Here is a 19,877-nt window from a genome sequence, read left to right as displayed (position 1 = left end):
TAATCTATAACTAATTCCTGAAGAAGTGTTTTTTAAAGAGGAAGTAGAGATGGAAGCCTCCTCTCTTGGATCCATGTAATTTGATTCTGGACTTGCAACCTCACACATAATGAAACATGACAAGCTTTACAGTGCTTCTGTGGAATCTTAAAGGTAACTAAATTTGAGAGTGCAAAGAATTTCTCTACATGCAGATTGAACTGACTGAGCACAACAGGCTCTAAGAGTCAACAAAGCAATTCCTTACTTATACATGTGCCCTTGAAGTCAATTTAATATTTAAAAATTATTCTTTTCATGTAATAGATACTTTAAAACAAAAACAATAAAATTACACTAATAAGCTTTACTAAATTGTTCACATTCAGTTTTTTTTATCCTAGATTGAAATAATGGTAGAGCTGAAAGTTCATAAGAAAAAAATTGGGCTGAATGATGGCCATTTCTGAAAATAATAAAGTAAAAACACTTTGACTTGAATTTGGGTTAAAGATGCCATAAATTTCCTCAATAAAATATAAAATTTGACATGGATATATTTTGTCCTTTTTTGCTACCACTGACACATATATGCAATATAGGACTTCCAACATTTTCCAACCTAGAATATATGTTGATCTAGAGTTATATTAAGTCTAATTATTTATTATGGATCTATATGACTAAGAGCTCTATGATTCAGTATGACCTGGTGCTAATGAAACCAAGATACCAGGTCCAATTCCTGAACGGCTTGGTTTGACAGAGAATCCTAATCGGTATACTGTTATGGACTGAATTTTTGTATTGCCCCCAAATTCCTATGTTGAAGCCCCAACTACCAAGGTAATTGTTTGGAGACTGGGCCTTCCTGGAGGCAGTTATGGTTAAATGTAGTCATAAGGGTTGGGCTCTGATGCAAAAGGATCAGTGTCTATGAAAGAAAAGATACCAAAGAGCTTGCCTGCATCAACCATGTAAGGACACAGTGAGGAGGTATCCATCTGTAAGCCAGGAGAGGAGGGCTCTCATGAGAAACCAACCATGCTGATACCCTGTTCGCAGACTTCCAGCCCCTAGAACTAAGAGAATACACGTTTCTGTTGTTTAAGGCACCAATCTCTGGTATTCTGTTATGGCAGCCCATGTACACTAATGCAGGTACCAACATCCATTCCCCTTTTTTTTCTTTAATGATAGAACTTAAAAGTTGTAGCTGGGCATTGGTACCTGACTATATCTAAATCTCTTTTGTAGCTAATTGTGGCTGAGTTCTAGCTAAAGAAAAGTTAGCAGTGATGGGTCAAGCCCTTAAAAGGAATGGGCTTATGATTCCATTTATTTTCTTCTTTCCTACTGGTTGGGATACAAACACGGTATAATGGGGGAACTGGAGTAGCCACCTTGGACACAGACATGGAAGCTGTGGTTAAAGATGCACAGGTGACTCACTATCACTGGAATGACTGCCTCTGGCTGTTAACAGAGAGATAAACTCATATCTTGTTTAAGCCACTGTTGGGGGGATTTATTTGGTATAGCAGCTTAAATTGTTCCCTAATTCAGGTGTTTATTTTCACTATATATTGTTAACTACATATTTCAGGTATAGTCTGATATAACATGAATATATTCTTATTTTAGTTTATAATTTTAAATTTCTTAAAATTGATTCTTTAAGATGGGGCTCTTCCAGCCATTACCTAGCAAATCAGCAGTAGCAGTAAAAGTCAAGTGTTTCATCTAGGTCCTCAACGGCTGCAGCTTTAAAGTCTACCTTTATATTTGAGGTTGCAAAATCAATTGTGGATTAATTATTAGAACCTTCAATAGCCAACTTTACAAAACAGTATTTATTTTTCCTGAACATTTTGACAGACTATAGATCCTCAGTGCTGTCAAAGTCTTAGGAAAGAGGTTAAAGAGATAAATGAAATGGTAGGTCAACTTAACAAGAGTCAGAAGTATTAATTTTTAAAAATCAAGAATAAAAAACAATGTGCCCTACACAGCTTTAAAACCATCTTTGAATCTCATGTAATTGCATGAAGTGATCTTACAGTTAGTTCACCTGCCATCAAACAGTGCATAAACTATGAGTATCAGAGAGAAGATAGATGGTGATTCCCCTCTCTCTTTCTTTTACAAATATCTTCTAAAAATGAAGATATCAATAGGCTGCACATGGTATTAAAAAAAGGAAGAGGGAACTCATCTAAAAACAGAAAAAAAAAGTCCTCTTTAAACAACTGATATCTACTTCTAGGTATACTTCCAAGAAAATTTATATAAATATATCTACTGTGTAACATACTGAGTCTTTTTAATGCATTTTTGGTGGTCTTCTTTGCTAAAGAAGAGTATATATAAAAGGAAGCACAGTAGCCTACTAAGCAGACTACAAAAAAGATACTATTTATTCATTTCCTCCCACCTCCAAGTCATCTGAAGCAAATCTACTCCCATAGAATCAGATTTAATATGTGGTACTTGCTTGCTCTATTTCTATAAATTACAGGAAAAGCTGTCTATTGATGTCAGTGCATTAGCTGCTCAAACAAGATTTCCTATGTCCTGCATCCCTCTTATCATTACCATTACTTAATAAGTCAGCTCTTCCTTCTTGTCCCAAACCATAGGGGAAATAGTTTAGGAGTATCTGTGTTCAATGATTAACAAGAAGATTAATTAGGGAGGAAAAAACACCCTGTATTCTGCTTTTCCTAATAGTTGAAGAACTTCTATTTTAAGCCTACCAATGCCTTGAACATCTCCTTATCAATTCAACATTGTGGTTGTAATCAATACATAGCTGGAGAGAAATCAGTTAATGAGGTAGTCAATTAACTGAAGAACAGATATGTTGCATCACAACTTTTAAAGAGAGAGATGAAGGAAAAAATATTTTACCATATCTAACAAATTCAAAATATTTTGAGGATAAATTAATGTATCATATTCAGAGGCCACATTTATGTTTCATTAAGGTAAATACTGTGATTACAAATGTATATACACATATACATACACACATATATTTACACACTACCTCTACTAGCTGTATGAATTTACAAAATAGGTTGATATTATCATATTAATGCTTCACATCTGGTCAAGAAGAATCCCCATTAGTTTAGCATTTCAGTACTAAATAAGCAACTGAATTTCAAAATTTTTAGAGCTTTTAATGAATTCATCTCCTGGATAAGTTAAATCTCAGCTATTAAAAGTTCTACAAATGAGACTTCAGAATTATTGTTAATATAAATTATCATAAAGTAATAGGCCAAAATCCTCTCTAAAAATATGTGTAGTTTTAATTCCTAAAAAGGTCAAGTGGATAACTCAACAAACTACAGTTTTTATGTGCTAGACACCTTTTAATCCCAGGCAATATTCTAGAACAGAATATTTTAAAATTTAGTTTAAGAGAAATAAGGAAAGAAAAGAAAAGATTTATATGAGAAGGAAAGAAAACAGGGCCTTTTGGTTCATTTCTCTCCCTTGCCATTGGCCTCAAGCACTTTGAGTGTTTTCTTTTCTCTTTGGTACTGCCACAACTTTTTTTTTTTTTTTTTTAACTTTACAGTTTACACTATTACAAATGTCCCCATTTTTCCCTCTCTACCCACCTCCACCCAGCCATACCTATATTTTTATTTTCTCTTAAGTTTCCCTACATTCCTTGTTCCTAACTGTCTTTGAAGAAAAGTATACAGGGCTTTCTTATTTTAACAGTCCTCCAAGTAGGCCTTCAGGGAATAACAAAATAAGGACACAAGAATTTAAGACTAAAATCTTGTAAGGTTCTTGGAATCATATACTCAGACTCTGATTACTAAGTTTCTTGCTGAGACATTAAGTAGAAAACCCACCTGATTTCTAACTTTGCTTTCAATCTCTACCTTCTGAACCACTGCCAAATTATTTCTATCCAAAGGCCATTATAGGACTTCTGGCCAAGATGGGAGGTGTAGGTAGGTAGACACACTCCACAACTGAGAAGGGATACAATTACGTCAAAACTGGAGACAACCAAAAGTTCCAGAAGATTGAGCTGCATGGAAGTCCACAAAGATAACAAAGAAATACTCATCCAGACAGGTAGAAGGGATGGAGCTGGGGTGGAGAGGACTCAGTGTGGTGGCGGCAGCAGCAGGGGCAGCAGCAAGCCAGTGGAAAGTGCAGTACACATTAAAAAAAAGTTGGGAGGGACACCTAGGGAACGCTCCCAGTACTAGACCAGACCATGCAGCTCACGGTCCCAGTGTCAGGGAAAATACAGCCTCATTACTTCTGACTGTGAAAACCAGTGAGGGTTGGTGTGGAAGAAGAAACTGCCAGTTTCTCAGTAGAGTCCATTTGTTTAGAGGGCCCCCACATTCCTAGAACATCTGTATACCCACCCACTCTGGGAACCATGGCCAGAGCAACAGCTAGAGAAGTGCCAGTCCCATACAGGAAGTGGGAGAGGTGCCTAGAAAAGAGGCGAGTACCGAGCAGGTGGCATTGTTCCCTCTCAGCCACCTCCCCAACATACAGCACCACACTGTGGTGAAACGGGTTGTCCTGTACTGACAGATACCTAAGGCTCTGCCCCTTACAACGTAACAGGTATGACAGCTCTACCTAAAACACAGAGGCAAAGACAGGAGCCTGTCAAGTTGAGAAGACAGAGAAGTATGGCCCAAAAGAGGGAATGGATCAAGGTTCCAGTCAGAGAACTAAGCAATGAGGAGATAGCCAACCTAACAGATGAGGGCATAGCCAACTTAACAGATGCAAAGTTCAAAACACGGTGCTAAAGATGCTCACAGACTTGACAGATATGCTTGAGTATGGCAAATGCAGAAGTGAAGGCTAAAGTAAGTGAAACAAAGGAAAATCTGCACAAAACCAATAGTGAAGGGAAGAAAAGGGGGGTTCAAATCAATGATTTGGAACATAAGGAAAAAATAGTCAACCAGTACAGAATGAGGAAACAAGAATTGAAATAAATGAAGAGAGCCTTAGGAACCTCTGTGACAACTTTAAACATGTCAACATCCCAATCATGGGGGTGCCAGAAGAAGAGGAAGAGCAAGAAATTGAAAATGTATGTGAAAAAGTAATGCAGGAAAACTTCCCTAATTTGGCAAAGGAAACAGACATACAAGTCCAGGAAGCACAGAGAGTCCCAAAGAGGACCACACCAAGACACAACATAATTAAAATGCCAAAGGTTAAAGATAAAGGGAGAATCTTAAAAGCAGCAAGAGAAAAGAAAAGAGTTACCTAAAAAGGGGTTCCTATAAGATTATCAGCTGATTTCTCAAAAGAAACATTGCAGGCAAAAAGGGACTGTCAAGAAGTATTCAAAGTGATGAAAGGCAAGGACCTTACAACCAAGATTACTCTATCCAGCAAAGCTAGCATTTAGAATGGAAGGGCAGATAAAGTGCTTTCCAGAAAACGTAAAGCTAAAGGAGTTCATCATTACTAAGCCCTTATTATATGAAATGTTAAAGGGATTTATTTTAGGAAAAGGAGATCAAAACAACATTAAAATGACAAAAAAAAAAAAACCTCAACTATCACAACTAAAAAATAAAAACAAATATAAACTAAGCAAACAGCCAAATAGAAACAGAATCATAGGTAAGGGGATGATTTGGAGGGTATCATCTGGGAAGGGGGAGGGGGAGAAGTGGAGAAATGGTACAGGGATTAAGAAGCATAATTGGTTGGTACAAAACGGAAGTTAAGAATAATATAGGAAAGGGTGAAGCCAAAGAACGTATATGCATGACCCATGGACATGAACTAAGGGGTGGTGGGATTGCTGGAGGGAAGAGGGGGTACTCGGTGGAGGGGAGCAAAGGGAAAAGAAATTGGGACAACTGTAACAGTATATCAATAAAATATACTAAAAAAAAAACAAAGGCCATTATATTGACCATGTAAATTTGGGATCATCAACAAGTCATAATATACTAAACTTTATTTCCTAGTTGGTAAGTTACCAGAGAAGTACTGTAGCCACAGGGGATTTATATTTAGACAAGTGTTAGGGTATACTGACAGAGTCTTCGTGGCAACATTGTTGCTTCAGGTCATAGTTGATAAATGCTACTCAATATTTTAATTAATTACATAGCTGGTACACTGATGATCAAATTAGCAGGTGATATAAAACCGGTTAGACTAGATGTAAACATTGCTTGATAAAATCAGAATCAGAAAAGATCCTAACAGGCTAGAAATATAGATTAAGTCTAGTGGATAAAGTTTTCCAGAGGTAAATGTAAAATCCTATATTTCATTTTGAAATAGCAATAACAAAGTATAAGATAGGAGAAATATGATTTAAAAGCAGCATGTGAGAAAGACACTTTTTTAGCTGACATTATTAAGACTGTAACCTCAGCAGACAGGAATAATGTGATGCAAGTGCCCAAAAGTTAGTTCAGTCTTTTGTGTGTTATTAGAAATAAACACTTCAGAAGAAGGAAGATAATCATCCTTCTCTATTATGGACTGGCTAAATCACAATTGGGACATTACAGTTTAGGAGAAAATTGGTTAACTAAAGAAAGAGTTTCTCATACAAGAAATGGCCAAAGTAACTGGGGACTCTTGCCCCTGGAAAAGAAAACAGTAGCATCAATAAGACACAGAATTTCAAGTGTGTGCTTCAGGAAAAAGTGTTAGCCTTGTTTAGTTCTTGAGAGGTACACAATAAGAGTACTAGTGAGTCCATTTTGGTTTAATATTAGAAAATTTTGTATTGATTCGATGTCTTAAATTGAATGGGCCTTTATATTCATGCCTATCTATGTATAAAATATTCCACAAAAATGAAGAGTTAAAAAAAGATTAGATAACAGACAGAAAACACATGACACATGGCGAACATGCAATGAAATGGAGAGTGAAAACTGCCTGAATGGTTATACTACTTTTTCTAATGAAGACATTTGCTGAATGTCTATTATATCCCAGGCTTTAAAAAAAATTTCTAACACTGAGATTATGAAAAGAAAACAACAATAACAACAACAAAAGAGCAGAGATATAAAAACTACAAAGCAAAGGTTTTAATTCAAATCCCCTCCCACACATAACCACCATTCATCCACCCTTAAAGAAGCAGCAGGTTAGGTAGAAGGTTAGATAAGCAATCTTCAAAGTGCCTTTCAGGATCAAAATTTCAGATGTTACATGAAAAGTAATGTTCTACTATCTAATCTTATTTTAGATACTTAACTACCCATGAGAATATTGGTATATATAAAACATTAGGTTTAGGAATTCACTACATCCACAGCCATAAAGCCTCACATTGTTCTTGAGCACATCATCCTGGTCTTGCAGACTGCTGAAGCTGACTGAAGCACAACATGTATTAGGTTGTGTGATATGAGTTCTGTCTACCAGGAGTCCTATACAAAATATAATCTGATCCTCTCTTAAGAAATTTGCATACAGGACTTTAAAAAAGTCAGTACAGCAGAAAGAAGACGAGCAGAGTTTAGCTAAGTCCTCATTTAGTCATGTCTTATAATAAAAGTAGCACCAATGTACTTCTGTACCTGAAGGGTCAGTCCCTACAACTCAATCTGAAAAACATTTTACTGTTCCATGAAGCCTGGCTGGGACTGTTCCTTCCACCCTCCCCCAACACCCCCATCCTTACTTCTTGGTGTATCTTCACAATAAATCCCATGAACTAAGATATCCTGAGCCTATCTATGTTCACTACAACTAACTGGTAGTAACTACTGGAGCAGTGCTAGAACAAATCACAGCTTTTGACCTCTGTAATATGGACTGCTCGTCATCCTGTTTTGAAAGGTACTTTTAGGTTCCTACTTAGTACAAAATAACTTTTGTCAAATGGATCCCTAAACTCACCATGAGTAATTTTTAAATTCCTTGAGAGAGTTAAATTTTCAGTGAAGAAATCACACAACTACTAGGTTAATTATTGGGACAACAGTGTATTGTGGAAATTACTGTCTCAGAGGTAAGGGGCCAAGATTCTAATACCCACTTCATTCTAATTATTGTAGCATGATACTTGAGAAGTCTGAGCCTAAGGTCACACCCTTTAAAATTAGAAAAATAATATATTGCCTGCCTCAAGGTATGACTAGGTGATTTCTGAGGTATTTTCTACCTCTAAAGACAAAGATTCTTTTTTAAAAAATTTTCTTTATTATTGATTATGCTGTTACAGTTGTCCCAATTTCTTTCTGCCCTCCTCCCCCCATCCCTCCAGTTGTCCCCACCCCTTAGTCCATGCCCATTGGTTGTGCATATAGTTCTTCTCAACATATTCCTGTCTACTCCACTCCCCGCTACTGTGCTTCTTAATTCCTGCATCATCTCCCTCCCTTTTCCCCCTTCCCCCTCCCTGCTGACATCCCCCCAATATGTTCCCCATACCTATAATTCTTTTCCCCCTTTCATTGCCTACTTAGTTTGCCATTATTTTGATTCCCTAGCTTCTGCTGTTGGTTGTTGTGATACAATTTTCATTTTAATGTTCATAGTTTTGATCCTCCTTTTTCTAAACCAGTCCCTTTAACATCTTGTATAACAGTGGTTTGGATCTAACAAACTCCTTCAGTTTTACTTTGTCCTGGAAACACTTTCTCTGCCCTTCTATTCTGAATGACAGCTTCGCTGGATAGAGTATTCGTGGTTGTAGGTTTTTGATTTTCATTACTTTGAATATTTCTTGCCAGTCCCTTCTTGCCTGTAAAGTCTCCTTTGAGAAATCTGATGATAGTCTAATTGGGACCCCTTTGTACACAATCCTTCTCTTCTCTCTTACTGCTTTTAAGATTCTCTTTTTATCCTTAATTTTTGACATTTTGATGATAATGTTTCTTGGTGTGGTCCTCCTTGGGTCCCGTCTATCTGGAACTCTCTGTGCTTCCTGGACCTATACGTCTATTTCCTTCCCCAAGTTAGGGAAGTTCTGCTTCATTATTTTTTCACATAATTTTTCAATTTCTAGTTCTTCTTCTTCACCCTATGGCAATCCGATAATTTGAATGTTCGATCGCTTATAGCTATCCCAGAGGTTTCTGAGCCTCTCATCATATTCCTCACTCTTTGTTTCCTCTTTCTGCACTGGTTGACTGTTTGATCCCTCCCTATGTTCCGATTTGTTAATTTGATCCATGGCTTTCCCTTCCTCACCACTTGTCTTGTATGTATTTTTGTTTATTTCAGCAGGGCTAGCCTTCATTCCTTCCCTGTCTTGATTCAGTCCCGCTGTTAGGTCTGTAAGCTGCCTTATGAATATAGCTCTGAACTGAGCCTCAGAAAGATTCGCTATTTGTTCATTGGTCAAGGCCTTTATTTGTTTTTTGTTAGCTGTGTGATTGGTATTTCAATCATTAATTCTGCCATTCTGACCGTTTTGTTTATCTTTCCCTCTTGGGCGGGGCGCTGTCACGCCTCCTACACTGTATTGGGCGGAGCCCCGTGTGCTCATCACAACCTGGAGACCTTTCTCACCACCCTGTGGTGCTTTGCATGGGGGTGGGGGTCCAAGATTGATGCCTGCTGTTACTCTCCTCTGAGGAACAGGGCCGCCTCCCAATAGGGTCTGCCCTCCCTGTTGGAATCGCTTGCCAACGGATTTGGTCTGCAGCCGGGGCCAGCTCCCAGAAGCTTCTCTCCTCCCCCCAAACACAGGAGTCTGCTCACCAGGTCCTGCCGTTCGCCTCTGCGGCTGCTGCCTCCAGCACAGTTCCATCTCTCTCAGCCACGGGTTCGCACTTCCTACCCGTCCAGACGAGCACCGCTTTTATATGACTTCATACATTGGACTTCCATGTAGCTTTATTTTCAGGAACTTCTTATTATTTTTAGTTTTGCAGTAGTTGTAATTCTTCTTAGTTTTAGAGGGAGACTGAGTGTGTCAGTCTATGCCTCCATCTTGGCCGGAACTAAAGACAAAGATTCTTGACCAGGTATACAAGATTCCACTCTAACTTCATTCTTGTTTCCTGTGGCAAGGTAGCAGCATGGACCAAACACATACCCTAGGATATTCCGAATCAGAAACAGACAGCAGTCTGTTTTAAAATACTCTGATTTCATAAAATCCTGATCATAAAATCTTTAGAGTAAAAAGTATAAGCAGTTGTAAGAGCTAAATGTTGTCATTGAGTATACTAAAATACTTTGTTCTTTTTAGTATTTCTTAACTTACCACAACACAGTAAAATTGCACTGTGAAAGAATGTTAGTGTTTTGAACCCTTGTTATAACTTTATAAATCTGCTTTTTATCTAAGAAGAAATTTGGCTTCTGTAGTGTTTCCTGCTCACTATGTAATGATAACATTACTAAAATCTTATTCAGTGGCAATTATCTGCTACTTCCCTTTTGCTATTTTTATTCCATTTCAAAAAAACTTCTAAGTACATCTTATTAAATTTATTTTAAAATAGATACATAATGCCAAAAATGATTTTGAGAAAAACAACCTTTTATCAATACCGTGAGAATAAAAATAAATGCAAATTTTTCCCACAAAGTCATGCTGTTTTCAACTGTTAAGTACATACCTCTGCTTCCATGTGATAAGCATTTTCCACTCTTCTAATATCCTTTGTTACAGTTACATTTTCTGCCTGCAACAGGAAGTACAAGAGTATAATTACCAAATGTTTGACTACTAAATGGAATTACTCTAAAATAGCAATTTTCAACCTGTGTGCTGCAAGAATTTTTAAAACATGAAATACCTATTTAGTCAGGGCACTGACCTCTTTTCCCTTAGACTGTCAAATAAAAAAAAAAAATGACAACAGCCAACACAATAGCCACCTGGTGTTAATGAATCAAATTATACCTATTTTATTTTTCAGATCAGCAAAAATATATTTTTTGGTATGCTGCAGAATTTTAGTTAATAGTTTGTGCCATGAGATGAAAAAGGTTGAAAATCATTGCTCTAACACATAAAGTAGCAACCTGAACCTATTAAAATCAAAATGACAAAGTATGCAGAAGGAATTAGTTTGACTCATGTTTTAAAACTTCCCTAAACATAACAAAATACATTCAGAAGTCTACAAATTGTTGCTAAATATTCCATTAGTAGTAATTTTTATATCAGCTTGTATAAAAAGTATGAACTTAGAATGGAATATATATGAAGAATTATTAGTACACAAAACACTGAATATTACAGGACTTAAGAGTTTTTAAAATGCTTAATTTACAAAGAACTTAACTCAGATTTACTGCATACCAATAGATAGCAACTTTGGGCAAAATACTCAACTTTTTTTTGAATCTTAGTTTCTGCATTTATAAAGTTGGGTTAATACCACGTATATACTACATAGAATTGTTTTGAGGATTAAATTACAACTTGTATATAAAGTGCTGCACACAGAGAAGGTACTAAGCAAATGAAGATGCTATTCTATTATGATATAACAATTTTCTAAAATACTGGACTCTGATCAGTTTGTTTGGGGAAATATCAGTGCTTTCTGAATCTCTGGGTAAATACAGGTACACAAGTCAGATAAAAATGTTAAATTTCTTATTTACTTTTCTAAAGGGTTTTAAAATTTAGTGAAATTAACTCTTTACATACTCTAATTTTGGGGGATAGGCAGAACCAATGTTTTATAAAATTTTTGTATCCTTCAAAATATATGCTAAATAAATGTAAAGATTATTATGCCCAATAATGATTAAATTATGTTATTTTGTTTAACTGCATCTGAATTTTAAAATATGAACTAAGTTCAAGCAGTTCATATTATCCAGAAAATTTGAAAAAGCTTTTAACCCAAAAATTTGAACTGAAGTACCAATTATAGCTGTGATGTTTCTATCATGAAACTATGCATGCAGCATTTTTTTATAACAGAGGTAATAATTGCTCACTGTAGATAATTTAGAATATAGATAATTATGAAACAGTACTGTATATATTTCTTGTAATCAGCTTTATTCACTTGATTAACATGGAACTTTTCTGTCACTTAATAATCCTTTATGACATATAAACATATTCTATTTTTTTGATGTCTTTTTTTCATCTTTTCTGCACTTCACTTGATAAATACATATAAAACTGACTGAAAAAATCATCAGAGAAGTAATTTTAGGAAAGGTAGTTGGAAAGAGTATTTTTATTGTTACATTTAATAGTGTTATTGTTGCCAATTAAAGAAAATCTAATACTAGAGAAAAAAAAAGCAAAGAAATAATAATGTCTCCAAACCCCATTACTGTTGGTATTTAAATAAACATTTTACTGAATCATCTACCCATGCATATAAATATATCTAGATCTATGTATGAACTTTTTTGTAAATGAAATTATATCCTACATGCTGTTCTGGAGCCTATTTTTAATAAATTTTTAATTTAAGAATGATTTTAAGTTTACAGAAAGGTTGCCAGGATAGTACAGAAAATTCCCGTATACCTCAGTTTGATTTCTCTGATGTTTCTGACCTACATTACCATGACACATCTGTCAGAACTAGAAAATGAACACTGGCATATTAACATTAACTAAACTCCAAACTTTATTTGGAATTCACCTGTATTACAATTACTGTTCTTTTACTATTTCAGGTTTCAGTCCATGACACCACATTGCATTAATTCATCATGTCTCCTTTGTCTCCTCTGGCCTATGGCAGTTTCTCAGTCTTCTCTTGTTTTTTATGACCTTATAAGTTCTTGCCAATTATTTTGCAAGGGGTTCCTCACTTTGGGTTTGTATGATGGTGCTTCTCATGAGAAAATTAGTATTATTGGTTTTAGGAAAGAACACCATAGAAGTGAAGTGCTCTTTTCACCACCACATGTCATAAGGTAAATGATATGCACATGACATTAACCTCGATCACTTGGTTAAAGTAGTGACTGCCATGTTCTTCCACTGTAAAGTTACTATTTTTCCATGCTTTATTCATTGGAGGCAAGTCACTAAGTCCAGTCCACATTTGCTCAATAAATGCTACATTATTCATTTTGTTGCTCAAATTGTTCTAGCTGTGGCTATTAGGAATTCGTTCAGGCTGGTTCCTATATCCCTTTGACATACTCCCATTCTTTTATTTTTTGAGTACTTCCTTACTACTGGTGCAAGATGCTACAGCTCATGTTGCAGTTTCCCTGCCCAGCCCTTTTCTAAGAAGCTTAGTATCTTTTCTTTGAGTTTGGTATTTAGAACTAAGATCTGGGTGTTGAGACTGCTCATTGCTACTGGAGTGTTATTCCTTGTAGGCCCCTTCAATGAACACAATTTGTGTGTAAACCCTTGTATACTCATATATCTACAACTGATTCTATTATCTATCCATCTGTATATATACTAAGCTAAACATGAGTTTCCAGCTCTCACTCAGAACCAGAGTTCATTCTAACCATACTTTATCTGTAACTTTGCTCTCCAATAGGGAGAAACTTGGCTCCTATCACTCACCAATCACTTATTTGTTACACATTAAAGTGCAGAAAGTATCCAGTCATGTAATATGAAAAACAGAGGCATTTATTGAAGATACAAGATACAAGAAACATTGTACACAGGAAAATGACACCTCAGTCCCCTTCAAAATTGGCACCTTGGGACCTAACACAGTTCCCCCAATCACCATCAGTTGCCCCATCATATTTTCCTGAATCTCATCAATGGTCTGAAATCTCTTCCCTTTCAAATGTGATTTTAGTTTTGGGAAAAGCCAGAAGTTGCAGGGCACCAAATATGGGCTGTAGGGGGACTGAGTCACCTGGGTGATTTGATATTTTGCCAAAAAACTCTGCACAAGACATGATGTGTGAGCGGACATATTGTCATGATAAAGCTGCCAATCACCAGTTGCCCATAGATGAGGCCTTTTAAATCATCCAAATAGTTTCCATGGAGTAATATTCAAGCTTAACACAAAATCTGATTCATATTTGTTGCTCTACTTGCTCATTTTGAATGCAATGTCCACATAGTACACACACTCACTCAATGGTGTCTACTGCCCACACTGACTAGTACAGTGAAGGTGTCATTGTTCGCACATATATGTGTGTGTGTATATATATATAAATAAAAGTTTCAAAATTGTTAACCAGTATCCAGTTAGAAAATAAATGTACCAACTATAGTGTTTATGCATCTTTCATCTTTATCCTTAGTTTCTAGTCAAAACACTATTTTCCAAAATTACTTAGGACACTCCCCTGATCCTTCTCCCCCATGTTGAGTGAAGTTATGTTATTTATTTATAATAGAGTTAGGTTCATTTGTCATAGTCTGGATTCTGCCTTGGAATCGACCCTTATTTTGATGCTTTTTTTTTCAATTTACATTCAGTAATGTTCACTCCTTGTGATTTACAGATCTATGGGTTTTGACATATGCATAGCCAGTATTCACCACCCCAGTACCACAAAGAATGATTCTTCACTTGAGAAGTTCCTCTGTGCATCCTCTCTATAGTCAACCACTTTCCTATGCAATAACCCTTGTCAACTAACAATTTGTTTTCTGTCCCTATGGTTTTATTTTTTTCCCCCAGAACACTGCATGAGTGGATCATAAAATATAAACCTTTAGGTCAGGCTTCTTTCACTTACACACCTATGATTCATCCATGTTGTTCTGTGAATCAATAGCCTGTACCTTTTTATTGCTGAATAGTTTGTTTATCCATTCCCCTGCTGAAGAAATCTTGGTTTCTTATGAATAAAGCCATTACAAGCATTTGTGCACTTAACTATATAAGAAACCATGTCTTCCAAAGTGGCTGTACCATTTTGCAATCTCACCAGCACTGATGAAAATTTCTGTTGCTCTAAATCTTTGCCAACATTTACTATAATCAGTGATATTGGATTTTAGCCATCCTAATAGCTGCAAAGTGGTATCTTGTGGTTTTAATTTTTATTTCCCTAATGACAAATACTGTTGAGCATCTTTTCATGTCTTTATTTGCCATCTGTCTAAATTCTTTGGTGAAGTGTCTGTTCAGATAGTTTGTGCTTTTTAATTAAGCTGTTTGTTTACTTACTGTTGAATTGAGTTCTTTATATATTCTTGACACAGTCCTTTATCAGGTATGTAATTTACAAATATTTTCTCTAGTTTGTGGAATGTCTTTTAAGACTATATTTTTTTATTTATGAGTGGTTTTAGGTTCACTGAAAAGTTAAATGGCAAGTACAGACATTTCCCATATACCCCTATCTCCACACACGTATAGTCTCTACCATTATCAATATTCCTTACCAGAGTGGCACACTGGTTACAAATGATGAACCTACATTGACACCTCATGATCACCCAAAGTTCATAGTTTATATAAATTAGGGTTTACTTTTGGTGTTGTATATTCTGTGGGTTTGAGCAAATGTATAATGATGTGTATTCACAACTATTGTATCATATAGAGCATTTTATTGCCCTAAAAATCCTCTGTGCTCTACCTATTCACCCTTCCCTGTCCCCCTATCCTTGACAACCACTGATCTTTTTACTGTCTCCATAGTTTGCCTTTTCCATAACGTCATACAGTTGAAACAATATAGTATACAGACTTTTTAGGTTGACTTCTTTTTGTCTGTAGTATCTAAGTTTCCTCCATGTCTTTTCATGGCTTGGTAGCTTATTTCATTTTAGCACTGAATGAACATTCCATTGCCTGGGTGTAGAGCAGTTTAGTAATCTATTCACCATCTGAAGGACATCTTGGTTGCTACCAAGTTTTGGCAACTGGATTGTCTTTTCATTTTCTTAATGTTTTTTGCAAATTCAAAGTTTTTAATTTAGATAAAGTCCACTTTATCTTTTTGTGTTTTTTATGAATTGTGCTTTTGATAATATACTTAAAAAACTCATCTTCAAACCCAACATCATGTAGATTTACTGCTTAATTTTCTTCTTTATGTTTTACATTTAGGTCTCTGGTCCATTTTGAACACATTTTTGTAAAAGGTGTGAAGTATGTGTCAAAGTTCACTTTTTGCACACGGACATTCAATTATTAGAGCACCCTTTGTTGAAAAGATTCTCCTTTCTCTACTGAATTGCTTGTATACCCCTAGTGTTTTCTTCTCTGAAAAAAAATCTTAGAAACAGTAAAATATTTATTTGGTTTAGCCCAGTGATTCTTAAAGGGAAGTGTCTGTAGTTTGAACTATATATATAGGAAGACAGTTACCTTGCTTATCAATGTAGTCATATATTTGATAAATTTATTATTCCAAATAATATTATAGGAAATAGGGAGATAAAAATTGCCTTTTGGCAGTCAGATTGAGAAATTCTAGGTAGAATGTAAAGAATATTTCCAATAGAGCACAGACAAAACCTAAGCAAAGTTTTTAACAGAAATTAACTGTAACCATAAAAGTGATTAACATTCTTTCTCTGCTTGATTATGGCCCTTTACAAAAGGCAACTCTAACCCAATTTTAATCCTTTTGGTTCCTATGAAAAAATAGCCAATTGCCAAATTGCCCCTACTTCACTGATCCTTAGAACCACTCAGCCCAAGTCCAAAACCCATAATAGGTCCGTCCCTCTCTACTCTCCTTTCTGAAACACCGCTAAGGTCTTCTGTGATGCATTTTCCTTTGCTGCATGATGCTAAATTAACCTAAATTCGTTTCACTATAGATGTCTTCATGGCAGTGTTTGGCTGGTGGGCTCCCACACAAAGTATGAGATTTTTTGCCTGTTTCTCTACAGGGCAATGGTTCTCAATCAGAGGGCAATTTACTTCCCCCGGGGACATTTGCTAATGTCTGGAGACATATTTGATTGTCACAAGGGGGAGTACACTGCTGTAATGTATTCAGTTGACAGGGTCAACAAATGTCTCTGTTTATCAGAAACTGAGGAGGTTCCTGAAATGTAGGAATTTCATTTGCAATACTGGGGCAGTCCTAGGTATATTGGGACAAAGTAGTCCCCTTATGGATAGAAGCTGGGAACGTAACTATTCTACAATGCACAAAACAGCCCCTTACAACAAAGAATGATCTAGTCCAAGGTATTAATAATAGTGCCAAGATTGGGAAATCTGCCATACTGGGTATAAACTGAAAAATACTTAAATATACCAGCCTACTCCATTAAGTTTTCCTAGTTAAGCTATCAGGAAGCTATTTTATATCTAAATACAAAAGGCAGGGTTTTTAAAGGCAAAATGGTCAATATAAAAAAAACTACTTAAATCTATGAAGGAAGCAAGGTAACATTCTCAATAAACTTAAAATATGTTATTGTAGGAATAAACTTTAGAAGTTTAAACATAAAACCATAAAACTTTACAGAAAAAAAATTTGAACAAATGGACTGGGACACAATACTCTAAAACCCTAGCAATTCTCCTAAAGTAATTATATAAACAATGCAGAATATGAACAGAAGTTTTATTTGGACTGTAGAATTTCCCAGTGCCTGGATTTTCTGACTGTAGTCCCATGGTGTCATTTAACGTGTCTCTTGCAGAAGGAAACCTTCCAGCAGAAGAGTAATGAGGGAAAAACGTGTTCTATAAATACTTTATGAAGATATAATAATTTAAACAATGTGGTATTAATACAGGCACATAAGAATCAAAACAAGTAGTACTATTCTGAAACTGATCCAGTCATGTTTGAAGATTGCAAATATATCAGTAAGATTTTGAAGCAATAAGCCCAACAAGCAATATAGAAACTTCATGTCATACACTCTGCCCCTGTGCTCCCTGAACAGCTACTAATGTGCTTCGGAGTAAGCCCCATAGATCTAAAGCATTCAGAATCATCACATCTACCATGCCGAAGGATTAGGTTAAAAAATGGGTAGGAATTCAAATCTAAGCTAATTAGTATATGGCATTTCTCTGTTCACAATGATAAGTTTAGATTGTCCATTTAGAATGAAATACTGGAATTATTTTTATGTGGTTGCTGGAAATAAAAACTACTCTCTTTCTCTTTATGGTACAATATATGATATAAGGCTTGGGAACGTGGCACCCATTTTGGTATCATGCGGAAAGCTGCAGGCAAAAAGCCAAGAGACTTAATTTATTAAAAAAAGAGCCTTGACTTCCGGCCAAGATGGAGGCTTAGACGGACACGCTAGGTCTCCCTCTACAACTATAGAGGAATACAACTACTTCAAAACAAAGGATAACTAGAAATTCCAGAAAATAAAACTACACGGAAGTCCAACATATGAAGTTATAAACCAGCGGTGCCATTTGGGCAGGTAAGAGTTAAAGAGGGCAGTGCTGTTTGCGGTCGCACCCGGAGCGGAGGGCGGTGAGGAATCCTGGCTGCGCAAGCCCCTGGCGGTGCGCAACCCGGCGAGGAGTCCCGGCTACGCAAGCCCCTGGCGGTGCGCGACCCCGGCGAGGAATCCCGGTGGCCAAGCCCCTGGCGGTGCGCGACTCCGGCGCTGGGGAGAGCGGCCGCCGCATCGCCTTGAACAGTGAGGCCCAGGGGGGCGGGAGGACGGATCCCGGTCTCCTAGCTGAATAACTGTGTGAATCCATCTTGGACCCCCGCCCCCAAAGAAAGCACCACAGGGCTGCGAAATAGGTCGCGGACAGGCAGGCGCCGGTCGCTAATTTGTGACGCGTACACAGGCACCGCCCCCTACAGCCGGCCCAAGAAAACAAAACGCATCTGTCAAAATGAGGCAGACAACTATAGAAATACCGGTAACACAACTCACCAGGCAGCAGATAGAGAACCTGACAGATGAACAGATAAGAAACCTGTCAGAGGCTCAGTTCTGGGCCATTGTTATCAGGTGGCTTACAGAATTCACAAAAGAGCAGGAAAAAGATATGAAAGAAGCGAAAAACTTTCATAACGAAAGGAACAAAACCGCATACGAGACAGAAGGAAAGGAAATAAAATCCAGAGTTCATTTCAACAAACTGGAATATGGAGAAGGAACAAGCAGTCAACCAATGCAGCGAGAGGAAATGGGAAGCAACAATGAAAGGATCAGAAACCTCTGGGACAGCTATAAAAGGCCCAACATAAGAATCATTGGTTTGCCAGAGAATGAGGAAGATGAACTAGAACTTGAAAAATTCAGTGAAAATATAATAAAGGAGAACTTCCCAGACTTGGGGAAGGGAATAGACCTGCAGGTCCAGGAAGCAAGGAGAGTTCCCAAGAGACTGGACCCAGGGAGAACCACTCCAAGACACATTATAATCAAAATGTCAAAAATTAAAGATAAAGAGAGAATCTTAAAAGCAGCAAGAGAGAAGAAAAGAATTATATACAAAGGGGTCCCAATTAGACTATCAGCTGACTTCTCAAGGGAAACCCTACAGGCAAGAAGAGACTGGCAAGAAATATTCAAAGTAATGAAAATCCAAAACCTACAACCACGAATACTCTATCCAGCGAAATTGTCATTCAGAATAGAAGGACAGAGAAAGTGTTTCCAGGACAAAATAAAACTGAAAGAGTTCATTAGATCCAAACCACTGTTATATGAGATGTTAAAGGGACTGGTTTAAAAAAAAACAGAAGCTAGGGAGATGAAACAAAGGCAAACTAAATAGGCAACGAGAGTGGAAGAGGAACTGTGGGTACGGGAAGCATATTGGGGGGAGGTCAACAGGGAGGGGGAATGGGGAAAGGGAGGGAGATGATATAGGAATTGGGGATCAAGGTAGGAGGGAATGGAATAGACGGAGAGAGGTTGGGAGGAACTGTATGCACAACTAATGGACATAATCTAAAAGGGGGGGACAACTGGAGGGAGGGGGCCACCGGGTGGAGGGGAGCAGAGGGAAGGGAAATTGGCACAAATGTAATAATTTAATCAATAAAACACATTAAATCTGAAAAAAAAAAAAAAGAGCCTTGACAACAGCATATCTGAAGCCCATATTATAACTTAA

The 19,877-nt window shown here is 36.9% G+C and overlaps 1 protein-coding gene and 1 long non-coding RNA gene across 4 annotated transcripts in view; one reads left to right on the top strand and one right to left on the bottom strand.

Moving 5' to 3' along the window:
• The window catches only part of LOC150007356 (uncharacterized), a 141,009-nt gene that overhangs the window by 14,311 nt on the left and 106,821 nt on the right, over window positions 1-19,877 (top strand). The window lies entirely within an intron of this gene.
• Window positions 1-19,877, bottom strand: part of IRAK1BP1 (interleukin 1 receptor associated kinase 1 binding protein 1) — a 37,969-nt gene that overhangs the window by 13,430 nt on the left and 4,662 nt on the right. For all 3 annotated transcript variants that reach the window (XR_016511809.1, XR_016511810.1, XM_090280517.1), the window contains exon 2: window positions 10,548-10,613. Coding sequence is in view for 1 of the 3 variants with exons in the window: in XM_090280517.1 (XP_090136643.1) it covers window positions 10,548-10,613 (66 nt within the window). In the remaining 2 variants the exon portion in view is untranslated. The remainder of the gene's footprint in view (window positions 1-10,547; window positions 10,614-19,877) is intronic.

The sequence above is a fragment of the Furipterus horrens genome, unplaced genomic scaffold, assembly GCF_987537825.1.
Source record: "Furipterus horrens unplaced genomic scaffold, mFurHor1.1.pri manual_scaffold_6, whole genome shotgun sequence".
Taxonomy (NCBI): domain Eukaryota; kingdom Metazoa; phylum Chordata; class Mammalia; order Chiroptera; family Furipteridae; genus Furipterus; species Furipterus horrens.
This window is presented reverse-complemented; position numbering and strand designations above follow the sequence as displayed.